Source organism: Falco biarmicus, chromosome 11 (assembly GCF_023638135.1).
Source record: "Falco biarmicus isolate bFalBia1 chromosome 11, bFalBia1.pri, whole genome shotgun sequence".
NCBI lineage: Eukaryota > Metazoa > Chordata > Aves > Falconiformes > Falconidae > Falco > Falco biarmicus.
Window position 1 is genome coordinate 5,123,939 of NC_079298.1, and position 17,108 is coordinate 5,141,046.

The window sequence follows — 17,108 nt, forward strand, 5'->3', positions numbered from 1 at the left end:
AGGATGTTGTTGTACTCTGTTCCATATAACCTCTTCTTAATTACATGTTCTCCAATTTTTTTGTCAAAAGTTCGTCAAAAAAAAAATCAAACTCAAAAGTTCGTCGAACTCAAAAGAGTTTGTCAAAAAAGAAAAATAAATTGGGGAGTTTCTTGAAAGAGAGATTTCAAAAATAAATGAAGGGTTCTACAACATTAACGGCACATCTGCTGCCTCCATGTCATGCCACTCATACACAGGTGACTGCTTCAAAAAATAAAAGAAGAAAAAAATGGGGGGAAAAAAATAAAGCAGAAGGCAACCAAATCCAGGGGACAATAAGGATAATTACTAAAGGTATGGAAAGTCTTCTGTGCAATTCACTTGAGAAGGGAAGTGGGAAAGGTGGCATAATGAAGAGGCAGTGGGATCAAAACCAGCAGAGGGAATGTCCTCCTGGCTTATTTACCCCTCATCATATTTTTTTACTCTTGTATTATGGGTGATGAGCTATCTCAACAGTTATGATAAAAAATCAGAAACATGTTTCTACAGCCAAACAGAGTCAGAAACATGTTTCTACAGCCAAACAGAGTATGCAGGACAAACTCCTGTAAAATAATCAAGCTTCAGGAAAAACTTGCATCAAACATCTTTTAAATAACCAGAACTAGGAAAAACCTCCTGTAAAGCATAACACCTCTTATTACATTTGAGACACTATTATCCGCAGGGTAATAGTGTAAAGTATTGTTAATACCAGAATTAAGGTAATTTACTAGGATTAATGCATTGCTCTGGCTTCCCCTGTTGTTTCCCACTACATCTGCACCTCACCAAACATCTAACAGACACAAGCAGTACCACAGATGAACTCTGCTGGATTTTTCCTAAACACAAACCTTCTCATTTTTATGGTAACATGTATAAGGGATTCACCCTAAAATTTGTATAATGTCAATCTGAGTCTCATTTAAATCCCAGATCATTAATTGCATGCTCTTGTATTTATTAATTTTTTCTGTAATGTTGTTGCGCACTTCAATTACATGCCAGTATGGGACAAGACACCAAAGGCTTCTTTTAGGTTTAACAGAAACCCAGATTCAGTGGAACTTTCCTGAATGATTCTGCTTTCTGCAAATTAATTTAGTTCCTACATTGACCAAAAGCCCATCGAAAGCTACCGTATTTCTTCTGAAATAGAAGAGGAGCTGAGCTATGCTCTCCAACTAAAACTCACCAAAAATTTAAATACAGTGTACAGGATGAGGAAAAGGCTTAACATCGCCTTTGCCTCAGCCTTTATCAGTAAGGCCAGTTGTTCTCCGGGTGCCCAGCCCCCTGAGCTGGAAGACAGGGACAGGGAGCAGAATGAAGCCCCCACAATCCAAGGGGAAATGGCCGGTGACCTGCCACACCACACAGACACACACCAGTCTCTGGGGCCAGACGGGATCCACCCCAGGGTGCTGAGGGAGCTGGCGGCAGCACTCACCGACCCAGCTTCCATCATTTATCAGCAGCCCCAGCTAACTGGGGAGGTCCCAGTTGACTGGAGGACAGCAAATATGATGCTCATCTACACAAAGGGCTGGGAGGAGGATCCAGGGAGCTACAGGCCTGTCAGCCTGACCTCGGTGCCGGGAGGGTTATGGAGCAGATCATCCCGAGTGCCACCCCACGGCACGTACGGAACCACCAGGTGATCAGCCCAGCCAGCGTGGGGTTATGAAGGCAGGTCCTGCCTGACCGACCTGATCTCCTTCTGTGACAAGGTGACCTGCTCAGTGGATGAGGAGAGGCTGTGGATGGTGTCTGCCTGCACTTCAGTAAAGCCCGTGGCACCATTTCCCACCGCATTCTCCTGGAGGAACGGCCCGCTCATGGCTGGGCCGGGGGTGCTCTGCGCCGGGTAACAGCCTGGCTGGGAGGCCGAGCCCAGCCAGTGGCGGCGACTGGAGTGACCGGCCGCCAGCGGGACGTAGCAAGGGGTGTCCCCAGGGTGCGGGCGGGGGGCAGCCCTCTAACACCTTCACCCATGACCGGGGCGAGGGATCGAGCGCACCCTCAGCAGGTTTGCAGGCAGCCCCGAGCTGGGGGGTGCTGATCTGCCGGGGGGTCGGCCGGCTCTGCAGGGGGGTCTGGGCAGGCTGCGTCGAGGGGCCGAGGCCGATCGGACGAGGGTCCCCAGGGCTCAGTGCCGGCCCTGCCCGGGGGTCACACCAGCCCCTGGGGGCAGGGGGCTGGGAGCTGCCCGGCGGGGAAGGGCCGGGGGGGCTGGTCAGCGGCCGCTGGACATGAGCCGGCAGCGTGGCCGGGTGGCCAAGGAGGCCAGCGGCGTCCTGGCTGGTACCAGAAACAGTGTGGCCAGCAGGGCCGGGGCAGTGACGGCCCCCTGCGCTCGGCACTGGTGAGGCTGCACCCCGAACCCGGTGTGCAGGATCGGGCCGCTCGCGGCAAGGGGGACCTGGAGGGGCTGGAGCGTGTCCAGAGCCGGGCAGGGGGCTGGGGAAGGGGCTGGGGCTGTTCATCCCAGAGAAAGGGAGGCTCAGTGGGGACCTTCTCACTCTCCATGACCACCTGAATTAAAGAGGGGTGCAGTGGGGTGGGTCAGTCTCTCCTCCCAGGTAACAAGCAACAGGATGAGAAGCAACGGCTTCAAGCTGCGCCAGGGGAGGTTTAAATTGGATATTGGGAAAAATGTCTTCACCAAAAGGGTTGTTAAGCCCTGGAACAGGTGGTGGAGTCCCCATCCCTGGAGGTATTTAAAGACCTGTAGATGTGGCACTTAGGGACATGGGCTAGTGGTGGGCTTGGCAGTGCTGGGCTAACGGTTGGACTCTGTGATCTTACAAGTCTTTTCTGATCTACATGACTCTATGATTCACAATCCCATTTGATCCAGCTTTGCTTTGACTTGGCGCAAAAAAGGAAGTCTGGGCATTTTACTATTTACAGTAAACACAACTTAAGTGTTAATTTCTTTGTATTACATGACCAGTTTTCATGCACACGGGCATGCAATGTACTGATACACTCTTGGAAAGCAGCAACTGCAGCTCACGCACAAATCAGGTTACCTGCAAGGCTGAAAAGCAATTCCCTTTTCCCCAGGGAGAGCCCTGCTTTGAGGCACTTCTGGTTTTACTGAACATTAAAACTGGTTTGATGAGGGTCTAGAAAGGTCAGGTTACTCGCTGAAGGTTGTGCAAGTGAGTCTATGTTCAAACTGGAAAGAAAAGCCAGATCTTTGTTCAGATGCCCCAGCGGCCCACACAGCACAGTGGCTGCATCTTCTACCAAAACTCATCACATTTAGCACGGAGGTGCAGTTGTGAGCACACAGAACTGGTACCTTAGTTTCTTAAAAAAGAAAACATGATCTATTTGATGTTTTAAAACTGATCCAAAATTAGTTTTTGAAATGCATGCATGTATTAAAATGCAAACAGTCCATGTATTGAGATATATCACCTCAATATTAAATTGAAGAATGAAATGTTCAAATGTGTTCCCGTAAGTAAAGCCCACTCAAAATTACAAAAAGCCCTCAACCACAACTGTTATGCATGAGGTTGTAGCTGTCCCATATTTACACAAAGCAATTGATACCATTTCCACATTCAGAAACAGTATTAGTGTTTTTGTTTTGAATTAAATCTATTTTAAAGGAGACACTTCGAACATGAAAACCAGTCAATTAATCAGATACTACATGGGGGCCCCAGCTCTGCCTCTGCTCTTTTGTTTCTAAGGGACAGACCCACACAAAGCAGATGGAAAAGCTTTTCATGGCAATGCAAAACTCTCCAATACATAATCAGCCCATATACCCCATCTCCATTTATATTCTATCCCATTTATTGTTATCTGATGGGCTGGATGCTAGGAAAGTAGCCACAAAAAATCCAAGACAGAACTGTAATTTTTAAGCTGACTCTGCCTTTGTAACGCTGCCAGTGGGCAGCGGAAAGTGGGAAGGGGCTTTTGGACTCACCTGTTGAACTTCACTTTCTCCATTCGATATCTTCTCCATGTACACGAAGGAGTTGAATATCCTCTGGGAAAAAAAAAGAAAAAAAAAAGAAAAAAAAAGAAAAAAAATCAGAAAGTATACATAAGAGACATTTTGTCATAAATGCCATGTTAAAGCAGCTCCAAAAGGCCATGGGTGAGGAAACTGATGTCAGAAAAGGACCGTTTAACCCAGGGAGTCTCTAATGCCAGGCTTCCCCAAGGGGAATCAGGTTTCTGTATACCTGTTTGTGGGTCTGCATGAAGAGGCTGGTTTTGTTTCGGAAGGCAAAGACATGACAGGGTTTTTCCAAAACACCTGTTAATTTACCAAACTGACATAAAGATGCTATAAAAAAGTATTACACATTAGAAAGTGTACTGCTGTGCAAACTATGACTGATCTCTAGTGCTAAACATTTAACCCAATGTAAGTATTTTAAAAATACTTGTTTCCAACTAACACATGAGAGGCTGTGAACCAGATCTAGACGTATTTGGTATCTGGAAAAGAGAAAAATGAGACCTGCTTTTGAAAACCACCAAATCAAGCTCATTAATGGCAAAGAAAGGACATATCAAAAGATAGAAGTGAGGCCTGCGCTGTGCCCTCAGAAAGCTTCCGGCCTGTTCCCAGAGGGACACAAGTGCCTCCAAAGGCGACAGCCACGCTGCCATCCTTCTTTACTTACAGTGGTTATGTGGAGGAGAAAAACACTCAGCACCTTGTTAATACTCTGCTTCCAGACTGAAAAATAAGATTAGAAGGATTCCAGGTTACACTGATGACATTCCTGGAAAGTTTGTCTGATACACTTAAGTTTCTCTTTCGGGACTTCTCATTTCCAAGGGCAGCTGTCCCCTTAGGGACACTAAGACATCCCCACTGGAAAAGATACAAATGTCCCTAAAATATTCCTTTTCTATGTGTCTTAATGGGAATACACGGTGGCTGCGTAACACAACGGAGGTTTCAGAGAACAGTATCATACAAAGCAGCAATAGTGTTGCTATTCATTATCAATAGACATAATGGTAATACATCGAGGTTATTTAGGTCATTATATATTAGAAAACAGAAAAAAGTGCCCATTACTTTAAGAAAGATCTTTAACTTTCTCTTGTCCTGCTCAGGTGCATGCCAATCCCTGCAAGCTTGGGGGTAACTAGAAGGCTGGGAGGGTTTGTAACAAAGTGGCCATTTAGCCACCACGTATCAAATACCCTGCACAAAAGCAAGTTATCCAATATAGAAGCTGAAATAATTTTCCAAGCAGATTCTTATCAAAATGCTTACACTTCCTCGAAAACATGGGTGTTTGCAACACACTGCACTTTTTACAAGAACACAGCCCAAACCCAAGACATGCTGCGATTGCCACCCACAGAAACAGCAGCACGGGGAGCCCATCTGAGTTGTACAAGAGCTGTGCCGGCTGCTCCATGGGAGCGGGTGGTCCAAGAGGGCACTTTAACATGGCACACAGTGCGACATTTATGGGAGCTTCTGTGCATCTTATAGGGAAGAGAGGGAACTGCTAGGAAATACATCTTATGACTTCAAATATACCAGAAATTGGTGACAGAAGCAGAAAGAACACAGAGGGTAAACTCCTTCCCGGACTGTGGAGGAGGCATTACAAAGTTAAAAAAAATTAAAAAATAAAAGTCAATGGGCTTTTTCTCTACCAGCCTCAAGGGGAGCTGGGATTTCACTGATGAAGTAGATTCCACATCTATCACCCTTAAGTCAAACACATGACAATACATGTGTAGGCACAGCTACATCTGGCAAAGGGCAGTGACTCATAAAGACCCTGTTCAGTCCCTCCCCTGATGTGATAGTTGTGAAATTACTACAACTCATGTTTACAGCAACACAATAAGCAAGAGCCAGCTCTCCAAATTATTGGCAATAACAACTGCAATTACTAAAGAAGTCCAAATTTCTTCCAAATCCAGTGTAATCGTTGGTCCACAGATCCAAGAGTTACCTTGGTTCAGGTTTAGCCGACTTCCTCCTAGTAAGACTGTATGCAGCCATAACTGGCAAAACCAGCCTGGAAAAACCTTTGGTGCGCTCTGCTCCACTTACAATCATCACTTTCCCTTATCCCTCTCCCTCAAGGACTTCAGGAATTTTAAAAATCTGAACTCTTAATTCTAAAGTACCATTTGGAAGGGCAGCAATAAATCTCCTTGGTTTACAAGTTTCAGAGAGCCAGGGGGGCAGGGGGGTGGGGGGAGGCATCTACTCTTAAAAGCCGCCCATACATTGAGACTTCCTCTTTTTCCAGACCTTTGTTTAAAGTTCTGCTTGGATACTTTAACTACAAACATGTTGGCCTTTTTTTTTTTTTCCTCCCCCTCATGAGATGAAAAGACAATTTTAACATCAGAAGAAAATACATTAAATCATGTCATTTTGATGCAAAATGTTTTAAATGAATTGAATTTTTCTCTCCACGCAGCATTTAGTCTTCAGACATCAAAAGGAGCAAGAAGGAAACAGACTGTCAGCTACCGAGAATGGAGCATTCTGTCCTTAACACAAAGCTGACCCCTTCCCTCCGCCCCTTTAACACGTAGCTGTGTTGACGAACTTTCAAAATAATGCCAGAGAACATTATACAGTGTTATATAAGAGTCACAGTGCCAGCAGTTTACTGGCCACTGGGCTAGGTTATTAACCTATTTTTGCTCAATTTATAATTCAACTGAGTTCTTTAAAATGTTACAGTATCTTCCACTTTTTTTAATTAAAAGCCCTGTGCATGGCAGAGACAGGGTAGCAGGACCCTGTTAGTCAAACTGCCACCACAGACAATGAGCCTAAACCAACAGTAAAAACTAAACAAGGATAGAGAAACAACCCAGGAAAATGCGAGCCATCGCACGTCAAGCTCCCCGAGGCCACACATTAACTGCTCAGCCCCTGCCTGGGTACAGTCCCGTTACTCAGGATACCTGCTCCTCATTCAACAACTCCTATGCAGAATCACACCCAAAGCCAAAAACATCTTCCTGTTGTATTTAACCTAATTTCACTAACTTAAAAAGCGATCTAACTTTAAGTAGAAAAATACAGCTATGTGGCAACCTCCTAATGAAGTTAAGGGAACTTCAGAGACCCAAGAGTAAGTCAGCCCCACAAACTTACAAAAATAGTCTAAATATTTAAAAGAACTTCCCATCGTAGTTTACGCAGTGCATTAGCATCTGTACTTTATTTTTCCCACCCCTCATTGTTTAATTGAATCTGCTTAGCAGATGGCAGCAGGCTAAGTTCATTCCAACAGGAACAATTACACACATGTTTAATGAGATGCTCGCCCAGGATTATTTGCCGTAACCCATCACCACTTGCTCTCACAGCACATGAAGGCTGCAGCTGCTGTGCTGGTTCAGCATCCAGGCTTTCCTCTCACCCAAGCTGGTGCTCCACCAGACACGGAGATATCTGCATCCCTGCCACCGTTCCCAGTGCCTCCTCATCACACACTGACTCAAGCCCTCAAACAGCATTTTATTTTATTTTTCCATTTTCCTCCCTCTTTTTCCTATCATCAACTATTTTAAGATTATTATAATCATTATAAATATTCCGCTTCCTGCTGAACATTGGTCAACTATGTGGAAATGATTCATTTTCTGAGAATTGTCAAATTCCTTTAAACCAAACATCTTTAAAAGACAACAGCTTTGTTCTTGTGGCACATGGCAGAGAGCAAAACTTCATGCTCTGCACAACTTATCTTCAGCACTGAGCTGAGAACAGTTGCTTTGCAGTCGTGCTCCAGCCCCACACATGCTGCAACACACCTGTACACAGCACACTTACGTACTCCAATGGCTTGGTTTCATCAAGCAGATTTCCACCAAGAATTTCACTTTTAAAAAAAATAAATTTGAAACAAAAGCAACTTTTGTTTTTCAATCCAAACTCTGAACTGAATTTCATGATTTGATTTAGAAAACAGCATTTGGTGCTGCTGTGGCTTACCCAGCAGGGCAAGCAAACTTTGCTTCAGCTATATCCACCACAAAGCATCAGTTTTCAAACACAACATTGACAAGTAAACAAAATGGAAAATTTCATCAAAACTTAGGAGTTTTGAAACATCTGTATTTTCCATGCTTTGTTCCAAAAGCAAGCTTCAGAAATGACATGAATTCCAGACTTAGCCGGGCCTAAACTAGAAAGTCAGTGAAAGTGTTATTTTCTGTTCAAATTACTCAAACGTTGGAGATGCTCAGAGAGAAGTAACGCTTGGCTGGCTGGCTGTGTCTCTCACCTGCTGCTTTATACTCACATTTAAACTCCGAGGGGCACGCAGGGGCTGAGCACAAAGCCCTGCGCCATCCCTGGGGCCCCTGCGCCTCCGGCAACACCTGAGCCCTGCAGCACGATGCTCGGCACATCACTGGTGCTCCTTCTTAATCCTCCCCTTCCCTTATCGAAGACGGCACTCGCATTTAGCTACGCAAACAGAAAATCACGGCATCTGCAGGGACCACCACAGGATTTCTGGTGATCTGTGACAGCTCCAAGATACGCAGGCTTCCAGAGAGCTGAGCAATGTGTCTCTGTGAGCTGCAGAGAATGCCCACAGCCTGGACAGAGTCCTGAGAAGGCTGGGGTTTGTTTTACAAACACACATTTTCAACACATTAGAGACACTTGCCTTCCCAAGCACCTTCATTACCCGCCTGGGTCAAAGCACTTGCAAATTCCTAGAAAATATTCCTCTGTGGTATCTGGATATATCCTTTAATGACTTTAACTGCAGCCAAGTGCTTCACGGTGCCACCAGCCTGCCTCACTTACAGCTTTGAATAGCAGGACAAATATTTGATAAGTGAGATAAACTGGGAAGCGATGAGAGGATCCAAGGGCAGGGGTCCTTGGGGCTGGGATGGGGAAGATTTGGGCCACCACTGTCTAATGTTTCCCGCAGGTGGGGTCTGACAGTGATGAATGGGCACGGCACCCAAACCCGCATCTCCGGGTAGGATGGAGTCAGGTTTCCCACCAAGCCAGAGATAAGGGGTAGCTGGGGTTTAGCTTCATGGTGTGCCAAAACAAGGCTTAGGAGACTCTTATTTATAATCTGAAGCTGAAGGCAACTCAGTTTTAAATCTTGGAGATGACTCTAAATGAACCTTAGCATAGAAAGTAAATATTAACTGGCATTGTCCCCTCCATTCCTCAAGATTAAAATAAACTCAGCAGCAATGCAATGCAGTGAGAAAATAACTTCAAAAGCCCCCAGTTTGACTGTCAGCTCTGCATCAAAATAAACAAAAAAAGCCATCACCCCCAAATCTCCAAGGTCCCTGGCCAAATACAAGCACCAACTGCTCCACAAAGCAGTCAACCATTTGCACATCATGTTATTTGCCAGAGATACGAATTCATCTCCCTACTCCCAAAAATAACATTCTTAGAGACAAAGAGAATCAGGAAAAACAAATACAGGATTAGTAAAATATCCACTGAACTGTAAATACGTTGAAGCTGGTTTACCATCTATACCACAAGACATTTAAAACAAGCAAAAAAAACCCCCACAACTTTCAGCAGATTTAGGACATAGACTGCTGTTACCTGTCATATTTGGGAAATGACAATGAAAAAAGCCAACAATATTTAAAAAGTATACAAAACAGCTGTAGCGAAATGCACGTGTGTCAAATATAGGCAGTATTAGCTCAGCAGGGCTGCAATACTTTTTAAACTTCAAGCAGCTACTAACCAGGGTCTGTTTCTTATTTGAAAGGTTAACATTTTAAAAAGTGGTGAGCAAACAAATATATAACAAATCCTTTTTCTGATGAAACTCACCGAGTGAGATTGAAGGAAACCTGTGACTTCTGTCTGGAGTTTATTTTTGCAGTGTCTGAAGCCGTATCACATTATGTTTTGTTACCATTCTCTAAAACCAAGAAACATTAAATAGTGGGGTCCCGTGAGATCAAGGACATGCTTCATGTTTTTTCTTTAACAATTTACAATATACATATAAGAAGCTCATGAAAATTGGAGGAAAACAAAGCGAAAGGGAAACCCGGCCACATGAGAGCAATGATGGCAGCAGCCCAGTATTACAGACCCTATCCAGCCACGGCAACAACACATCTAACAGGAATATCCCAACATGACACTGAAAATACCCTTCTCTTTCTGTGGGTTTCAGAAAAGAAGTTTTCAGGAAGGATGTAACTAATTAATGCTTTTTCATTACACTATTTGTCAAGAGGCAACAGATATCTTTATCAGACAGGTAGACAAAGAGAAACGTGATACAGAGCTCACAAGCTGAGCTCAGGTCGGCGCTTTTGTGGGGGTCTGAGAGCAGGCAGCTTCTCAGAGAGCAGGAACCATGAGCAGCATCTTCAATTACAAAATGAGAAAATGGAAAGACTCATACAGCTCGTGATTCTGTTGTCCTGGCCCAGTTCATCTCCTACCATCCACAATTTGCTTGGAGAAGCTATGTCACTTAACGGGCAAAGCTGGTCTAGGCACAATTATCCAGAGCTCTGTTAAGCCACATCAACATTTGAAAGACTCCTTTGGCAGCTTCATTTAAATCATTTTGCTAATTTTACACATAAAATTTACACAAGATTACTTGGAATGCGGAAGAATTTGTGGGGAAAAAAATCGGTTGTGAGAAGAACCTAAGACTACCTATCAGACATAACTCTTCCATAGGCAAAGTGAACACAGAACCTCCTGGCATTCAGGATGAAGGGTGCGTGCGTTTGCAGATGTGTATCTCCACATGCTCATACACACACCTTCATGGGTGCATGCATTCCCCAATATCTGAGAAGGTTTTAGGCAGGCAAACATCATCTCTCTTCCCAATTTTTATCTTAATGAAGATCCCTTACCAATTCACTATTTACCAGCTATCATTATCATCTCCCATGTATTGAGTTGGTCAATCACATCTGCTCCCTGCTCTGCGACCAGCACTGGAGCAAAACATTTTGTGCAACACAGAGGACAACAGAAGAACTGGTACTGAGGTTTGATCTTCATTTTGATGGTAGAAAGCGTCACAGTTAGCATTTATAATTTATCTACCATCATCAGACTGTGGGAGGTAAAAGCCTTTGGATCATTTCCAGAGTCATATTTGGAAGAGGAGATAGTAAGTAGGTACAGCATTGCTTGCAAAGAGTCGAAGTAGAGCACAATTCTTATAAATGTGTTTCCCTTGAAAACTTCAAGCATTTGCAAAGAGAGAAAACTATGGAAAACTGAGTAACTGCCAAAAATGCAATCAAGAACCAGCAGATTTTTTTGTCTTCTTTTTCAAGGAACCAGAGAAGAGGGAGGAAAAAAGAGTGAGAGGGGAAAATACCCTAAGAAAATTAGTTCCACATGTTAAAAACATCATTCATTTAGCCAATGTAACTTGACTAAGGTTATACTCATGACAATGTATATGGCAGTATTTCAGAAAAAGGAAAGCCATGCTGCCCAACCTTAAAATATAAAGCAGATGGTCTTCTCAATAGGACTGGATTTTTTTTCTTCCTACACTTATTCCTCATTCCAGCCTCTAGGATGTGAAACTTAAAAATATTTATACTTTTTTTTTTCAGGTTGAGAACTTTTTGATTACTGGACCTTTTTCAACTCCCTGTATTTTGTCAGTCCTCTTCCCTTTAAAAAGAACATAAATTTGAGCATTTATCAGGAGTAAAATCAACCTGAAACTTCATTCTATTGGGAAAACTCTGGGTTTCATTTTTCTGGTTTGTTTTCAAGCTCATGTCAAAATGACTAACTAAAAATGGGGAAACATTTAAGCAGCAGACCAATACATGTAAACAGATGCAATCCTATAGCCAGAAGAGCTGGGTATCATTTTAATTACTGTGCTTGTCCAGTTTGGTCATTAATTCAGTATACTGCAAGTATGCAGAAGAAACATGGATCAATTTATGCAACATTCCAGCTAGGATTGTGTAATTTCACAGCAAAGTAAAAAAACTCAAAAAACAAAGGGACATACACACACACACACACACTCCCCCTGAAAGCATCTGATTTTGTTTCCTGATCCATTTAACACAATAAAGGCAGAAGCTGTTGGGTTTTGTTTGGAGAAACTGCAGCACAGAATACCAAGGCTGGAGTGAGGTATTAAAGAGATCTACTTGAATCAGGAAAAAAAAAATAATCCAAGAACAACAAGTTTAAGCATGGGAATTTATAGATCATAAATCACAACACTAAACTTCTGTGCATAAAATGAATGAGCTGATGCTAACGTAATTACAGAACTGTTTTCTTTAAATGTCCAAGAGTATCATTTTTCAGGATCTCGCAGCAGGAACCATCAACATGCACACGATAAATACCATAACAGCCTTCCCCTACAACCGCTGCTGCACTGCCCCTTAACAGTAACTGTCTAACACTGCCTGCGCTCAGAAAAACACTAAAAGTTTAGGACTGTAACACATATGCTGCAGTCAGTTCTCAGCTGCTTCCACACAAGGCACTCACACTTTTTTCAAGAGAAAAATAATAGATGACCTGAAAAAGACTGCTTGTGCCTAAGTACCTTCCTGTATGAGTCAGTGTCTGTAATAAAAAGTACAAGAGTACGCTCACTCAGTACTATTATTTGTATTAGTAAGTAGAAGAGTTTTAAGGTCACCTGTTTTACACATTTCATCTGCACTGGTCTTCTTTGAGACAATCCACACCCTTTTTGAGCTGAAGGGAGAGGAAGCACTTCTTTCCACTCCTAACTTAGGAGGTTTAATCTCTCAAATAAATTTTAAAAGTGGTTAAAAAATTAACTCAAGAAGATAACCACTTTGTATTAATTACCTTTAATCATTCTCTCCAACCTGGATGTAAGTCATTTTCAAATAACTGTTACATTTCAAATTGACCCAGGGCTTAAAACTGAGTTAAACTTGACCCCCTCGGGCTGCCCACGCAGAGGTGAGCTCAGGCACACCAACTCTCAGGTTCAAGGCCTCACCAAACCCAGCCGAGTGCTTTGAGACCTGCACACCCGATGAAGGTGCATGGCCCGCAGCAGTGGTGCCCGCAGCAGGCGATACCTCCGGCTGCTGAGCTGCGCGGGTTCAATCATTTTCCCCTTTTCACACGGCTGGTTTTGGCATGCCAGCTCATACAGGTGCTGCAGCAAGAAAATCGAGCTCTTGACAGAGATTTACAGGATGGCATATATATTAAAAAAATCCTCCAGTTTAATGTCAGCGTATTTTATGAGTTAAAAAAGAGTAATTGCTACACATACTGGGGTTATACCCCACCTGCAGATGTAGCCTCCCAAAACACTTCTCCAACCAAACCTGGTTTACACAGCGACTGAGGGAGCCAAAGGAGTACAGATGGGGAAAGGATCCATGTTTGCCTACGAACAGTAAATGGAAATGGCACCCATGGCAGCCGCAGCCGCCAGAGTGCACCTGCGGGAAGAGGCTCTCACAGCAGCACGTTACCACGGAATGCCATATGCTCCTGGCAGAGCTGCCCAGGCACTTGGGGAGTCCCATCCTTGGAGGTATCCAAACCCAACAGGACAGGCACCCCAGCCAAGAGGGGCACAAGGACCTCAGGGGGTCCCATCCCACCTCATCTGCTCTCCAGTTCTCCGAAGACATGGTGCCAGTCCCAGAGCTGTGACCCCCATACGTGGGTCAATCACCCAATGCCTACAAAAGCAGAGAAGAGTATAATTTGTACGCTTACTGACCTTGAAATTTGAAATCCCCTGGTACTCTCTGTGAGCTTTAGGCAACAACATTTCACTATACTTCGGTGCTAATGAAAAGTGAATTACCCATCAACCAGCATTGGAAATAGGATATTCCTCCTCTGGCTTCCAAAACAGGGGTGGAATGAACTCAGGGAGCAAGCACATTAATGGACTAATTATCAGGCAAGTTCTCCCCATTATGTTTCATGAGCCAGAAGATCACCTGACACTGCCAGCAAGATTAAACACACCTACAAGAGAAGTGCGTCCAGTATCCCGGACCCCCAAACACAACGTACAGATGCAAAGTAGTAAATAATTGCTAGGTCAGTAAAGCAAAGAAGGTAATCTCTAGAAGAAACTGCTAAACCCCTTCTCCAAGTGAATTGCTAGCGCTCAATCAAGGTCAGCGATAACCCCCATGTTCTGCAGGGCACCAGCCAGAGGGGCAGAGCTGGCCCATGGCATCCAGCAACCCACCTTCAGCTGGCCGCTGCTGAACAGAGGTCAATTAGTCCCTAGGACTATTTTTCCCCTCATTCTTTCAGAGAGTTTGGCCCAGCATGCGTCACCCCTTCATGAAACAAAACGTCACGGGAACGCTCAATGGGAGCTGGCTGATTAACCATTCTTCCTCGGGTTTAACTTGTTATCTCAGGACACCGAAGGAGGTAGAGCAACCCACAGAAAACAAATGTAATCTTCTGGAAAGAACCGAGCCATTAGATGTTATCGGTTCGCAAATAAAAATTAAAGATTGAGACTAAGGGGAGGCTCATGAATTGAATTCCAGCAGCACTTCAAAGCAATTTGTGCATGAATGCAAGCATTTATTCTTCTAATTAAAAGAATAAAAGCAAGCAAAATAGCAAGACATCATTTACATGAAAGGGGGGGGGGAAGGCAAAATCCCCCCACAATCAAAACTCTAACAAAACCCTCAGTGTTAATCAAAAGCAGAGTAGAGTCCAACCCAGAAAAGGGAGAGAAAACTCCCAATTTAATGAGGGAAGGCGCTGAAGAAAAGCAAAACTCGCCTCAGCGTTTTCTGTAGCACTCTGGCCAAGCCATCCCATGAGAATTTCCACATCCACCCTTTGGGAGCAAAAAATTATCAGATGTTTTGCACAGAAGAGTCCTCTATCTTGCTCCCTCATTGTTTTACAAACTGAAGAGGCTGGAAGCCAGGGTGGGGCTCCAGTGTCCTTGACTGTGGGTCCCAGAAGATGGGATGGTTCCAAGGCAGCTGCTGAGATGGAGAAGGCTTGGGCCAGCGAGACCTGCCACAGGCCAAGGTGTGCTTGGGACCAAGCGAAAGAGCTTTTTCATATTTCCCTTTTCAGTGGTCTCACTTTGTTTTAACAAAGAAAGCCATCCTAATAAAAAACAAGAGAGATGGCTCTCTGGCATACCTCCCTGCTCCATGTCTATACCAGGTCTCCTCAGTAGAGACATCCTACATATCAACTATGTCCCCATTTCTCCACACGAAGAACACTAGACAGTTCACGTTCACCTAACACTAGCAGCGTTCAGGCAGGGGCTATTCAGCTATGCGCAGTAATTTCAGTTAAACAGAGTCCATGATTTGACACTCAAGTCCAAATTTTTGTAGATAATATATTGGTCTCCAAGACTCCCTGACAAGTGTTGTCATTATTCGGGGAGTCACTTAACCAGGGCTCCAAAACATAAAAACAACCACAGCGCTGCTTGTTTCTCTTGCCACAACAGCAACTGTAGCATAAGTCATATTTCAAGAAAAGAAGCCTAAATAGCATAAAAGGCTTATGAAAAAAACAGAACACAAAACAGAATTTCTAATCTGCTACTCTAATTATTTGAATATTGGCAAACCAGTATTTATTATCGTAACCGTAACAAATACACACCTTGAAAACAATAGTGTCATTCACTATTGTTAAATGAACAGCCTACACTATTTCCTAATTTAAAATAATTATTTCAGCCTTCTAAAAACTAGTTTTGCTAAAATTATTAGAAATCTATTTACCTTTTACTTAGCAATAAGAAATTACTGACCCTCAGTTTAAAAATCAGCATATGCACTCTTCTGATGAGCTGATGATTAGCCATAGTGAGATGAACATCACTGGAATGTGCTTGAAAATGGATGCTACAAATTAGCAGTTGAAATCTGTAAGAATTCCAGCCCCCCGCCCCCCCCCCCCAAAAAAAAAAAATCTCTAAAGGCATTTCACCTGTCCGAAGACAACACCTCAGATTACAGTGCAGGACTTCTTCAGTTTCCACACAGGCACCTTTTCCTTAGCCAGTGGAAGAGCTTTTTGCAGCTATTTCAGTGTATGGGATACCCTTCGCCATGTGGCCAGATTCCTGTGGTTTCACATTAAAGCCATACATCCTCAGAGACACTGCAGGAAGAATTTTCTGCTGGGGGTGTCCCAGATCTGTCACTGTTTACCCTGGAGTTTTCAGGACAGAAACACACTACTTCCCTGCACTACTACAAGCTTTTGTAAGCTGTTATTTTTCAGAAGCCTTTGCAAAATACACTTACTAAAGGATAATGAAGGCTGATCATTTGATGAGAGCACCAAATACATGCACACAAAACAGTGAATAAAAGTATTATACAAATACACAAATCAGATATATATTTCTCAGTGTGGTGGTTCCTCTTCGCTCAGTGAAGAGAGAATTCTTTTTAAAGAAGATGTATAAAGACTAATTTTTGTAATTTATACTTGAGTTTGCAGACACACATGGTGTAGATTGAGTAGCATCACCTGTTCTCCATTTCCTGAGTTCCTCTTCTAATCTTCAAGGTATGACCATATTCAATAACCATGTTCCTTTGACCCTTTGAAAATACTCCTATTTCTTACTCAAGTTCAACTTATTTGTGAAAACACTGAGAAAAGGAGCAAGGACCCTGCAAGTTGCAAAGGGTTTTGTTGGTTGGGTTTTTTTTTAAGGGATTACCAAATGAGAAGAAAGCATGTTCTTTTTCTAAGACGACCCGGAATCCTTGAACTGAATATTCACTGGCTTCTGCAGGTTACTAAAAAACAAGTAAGACAACACTGGATTTAATCAGTTCAGTGTGGACTGACCCAGGTGCCAGCACAACTCGACTCACGGGGACAGAAGACCCAACAAGGCTCCAGAAGATGCTGTGCAGGAGGCACCCACATCCCCTTTCCACCACCACGTTGCCCCACGCCACCGCTCTGCAGACAAATATCCTTAACACTAGACTTAATCATTTGTCAAAACATGTAAATGTATCACCCACCTTTCAAGGGGACTCCGCTCAATAACCTGCTGCAAGGAGTGACCTTTTATAAGGTTTGGGCAGTAAAGATG

The 17,108-nt window shown here is 43.5% G+C and overlaps 1 protein-coding gene across 2 annotated transcripts in view; it reads right to left on the bottom strand.

Annotated features, from left to right (window-relative positions):
- Nucleotides 1-17,108, bottom strand: part of CACHD1 (cache domain containing 1) — a 113,215-nt gene that overhangs the window by 70,710 nt on the left and 25,397 nt on the right. For both annotated transcript variants that reach the window (XM_056355686.1, XM_056355687.1), the window contains exon 2: nt 3,980-4,042. In XM_056355686.1, the coding sequence (XP_056211661.1) occupies nt 3,980-4,042 (63 nt within the window). The remainder of the gene's footprint in view (nt 1-3,979; nt 4,043-17,108) is intronic.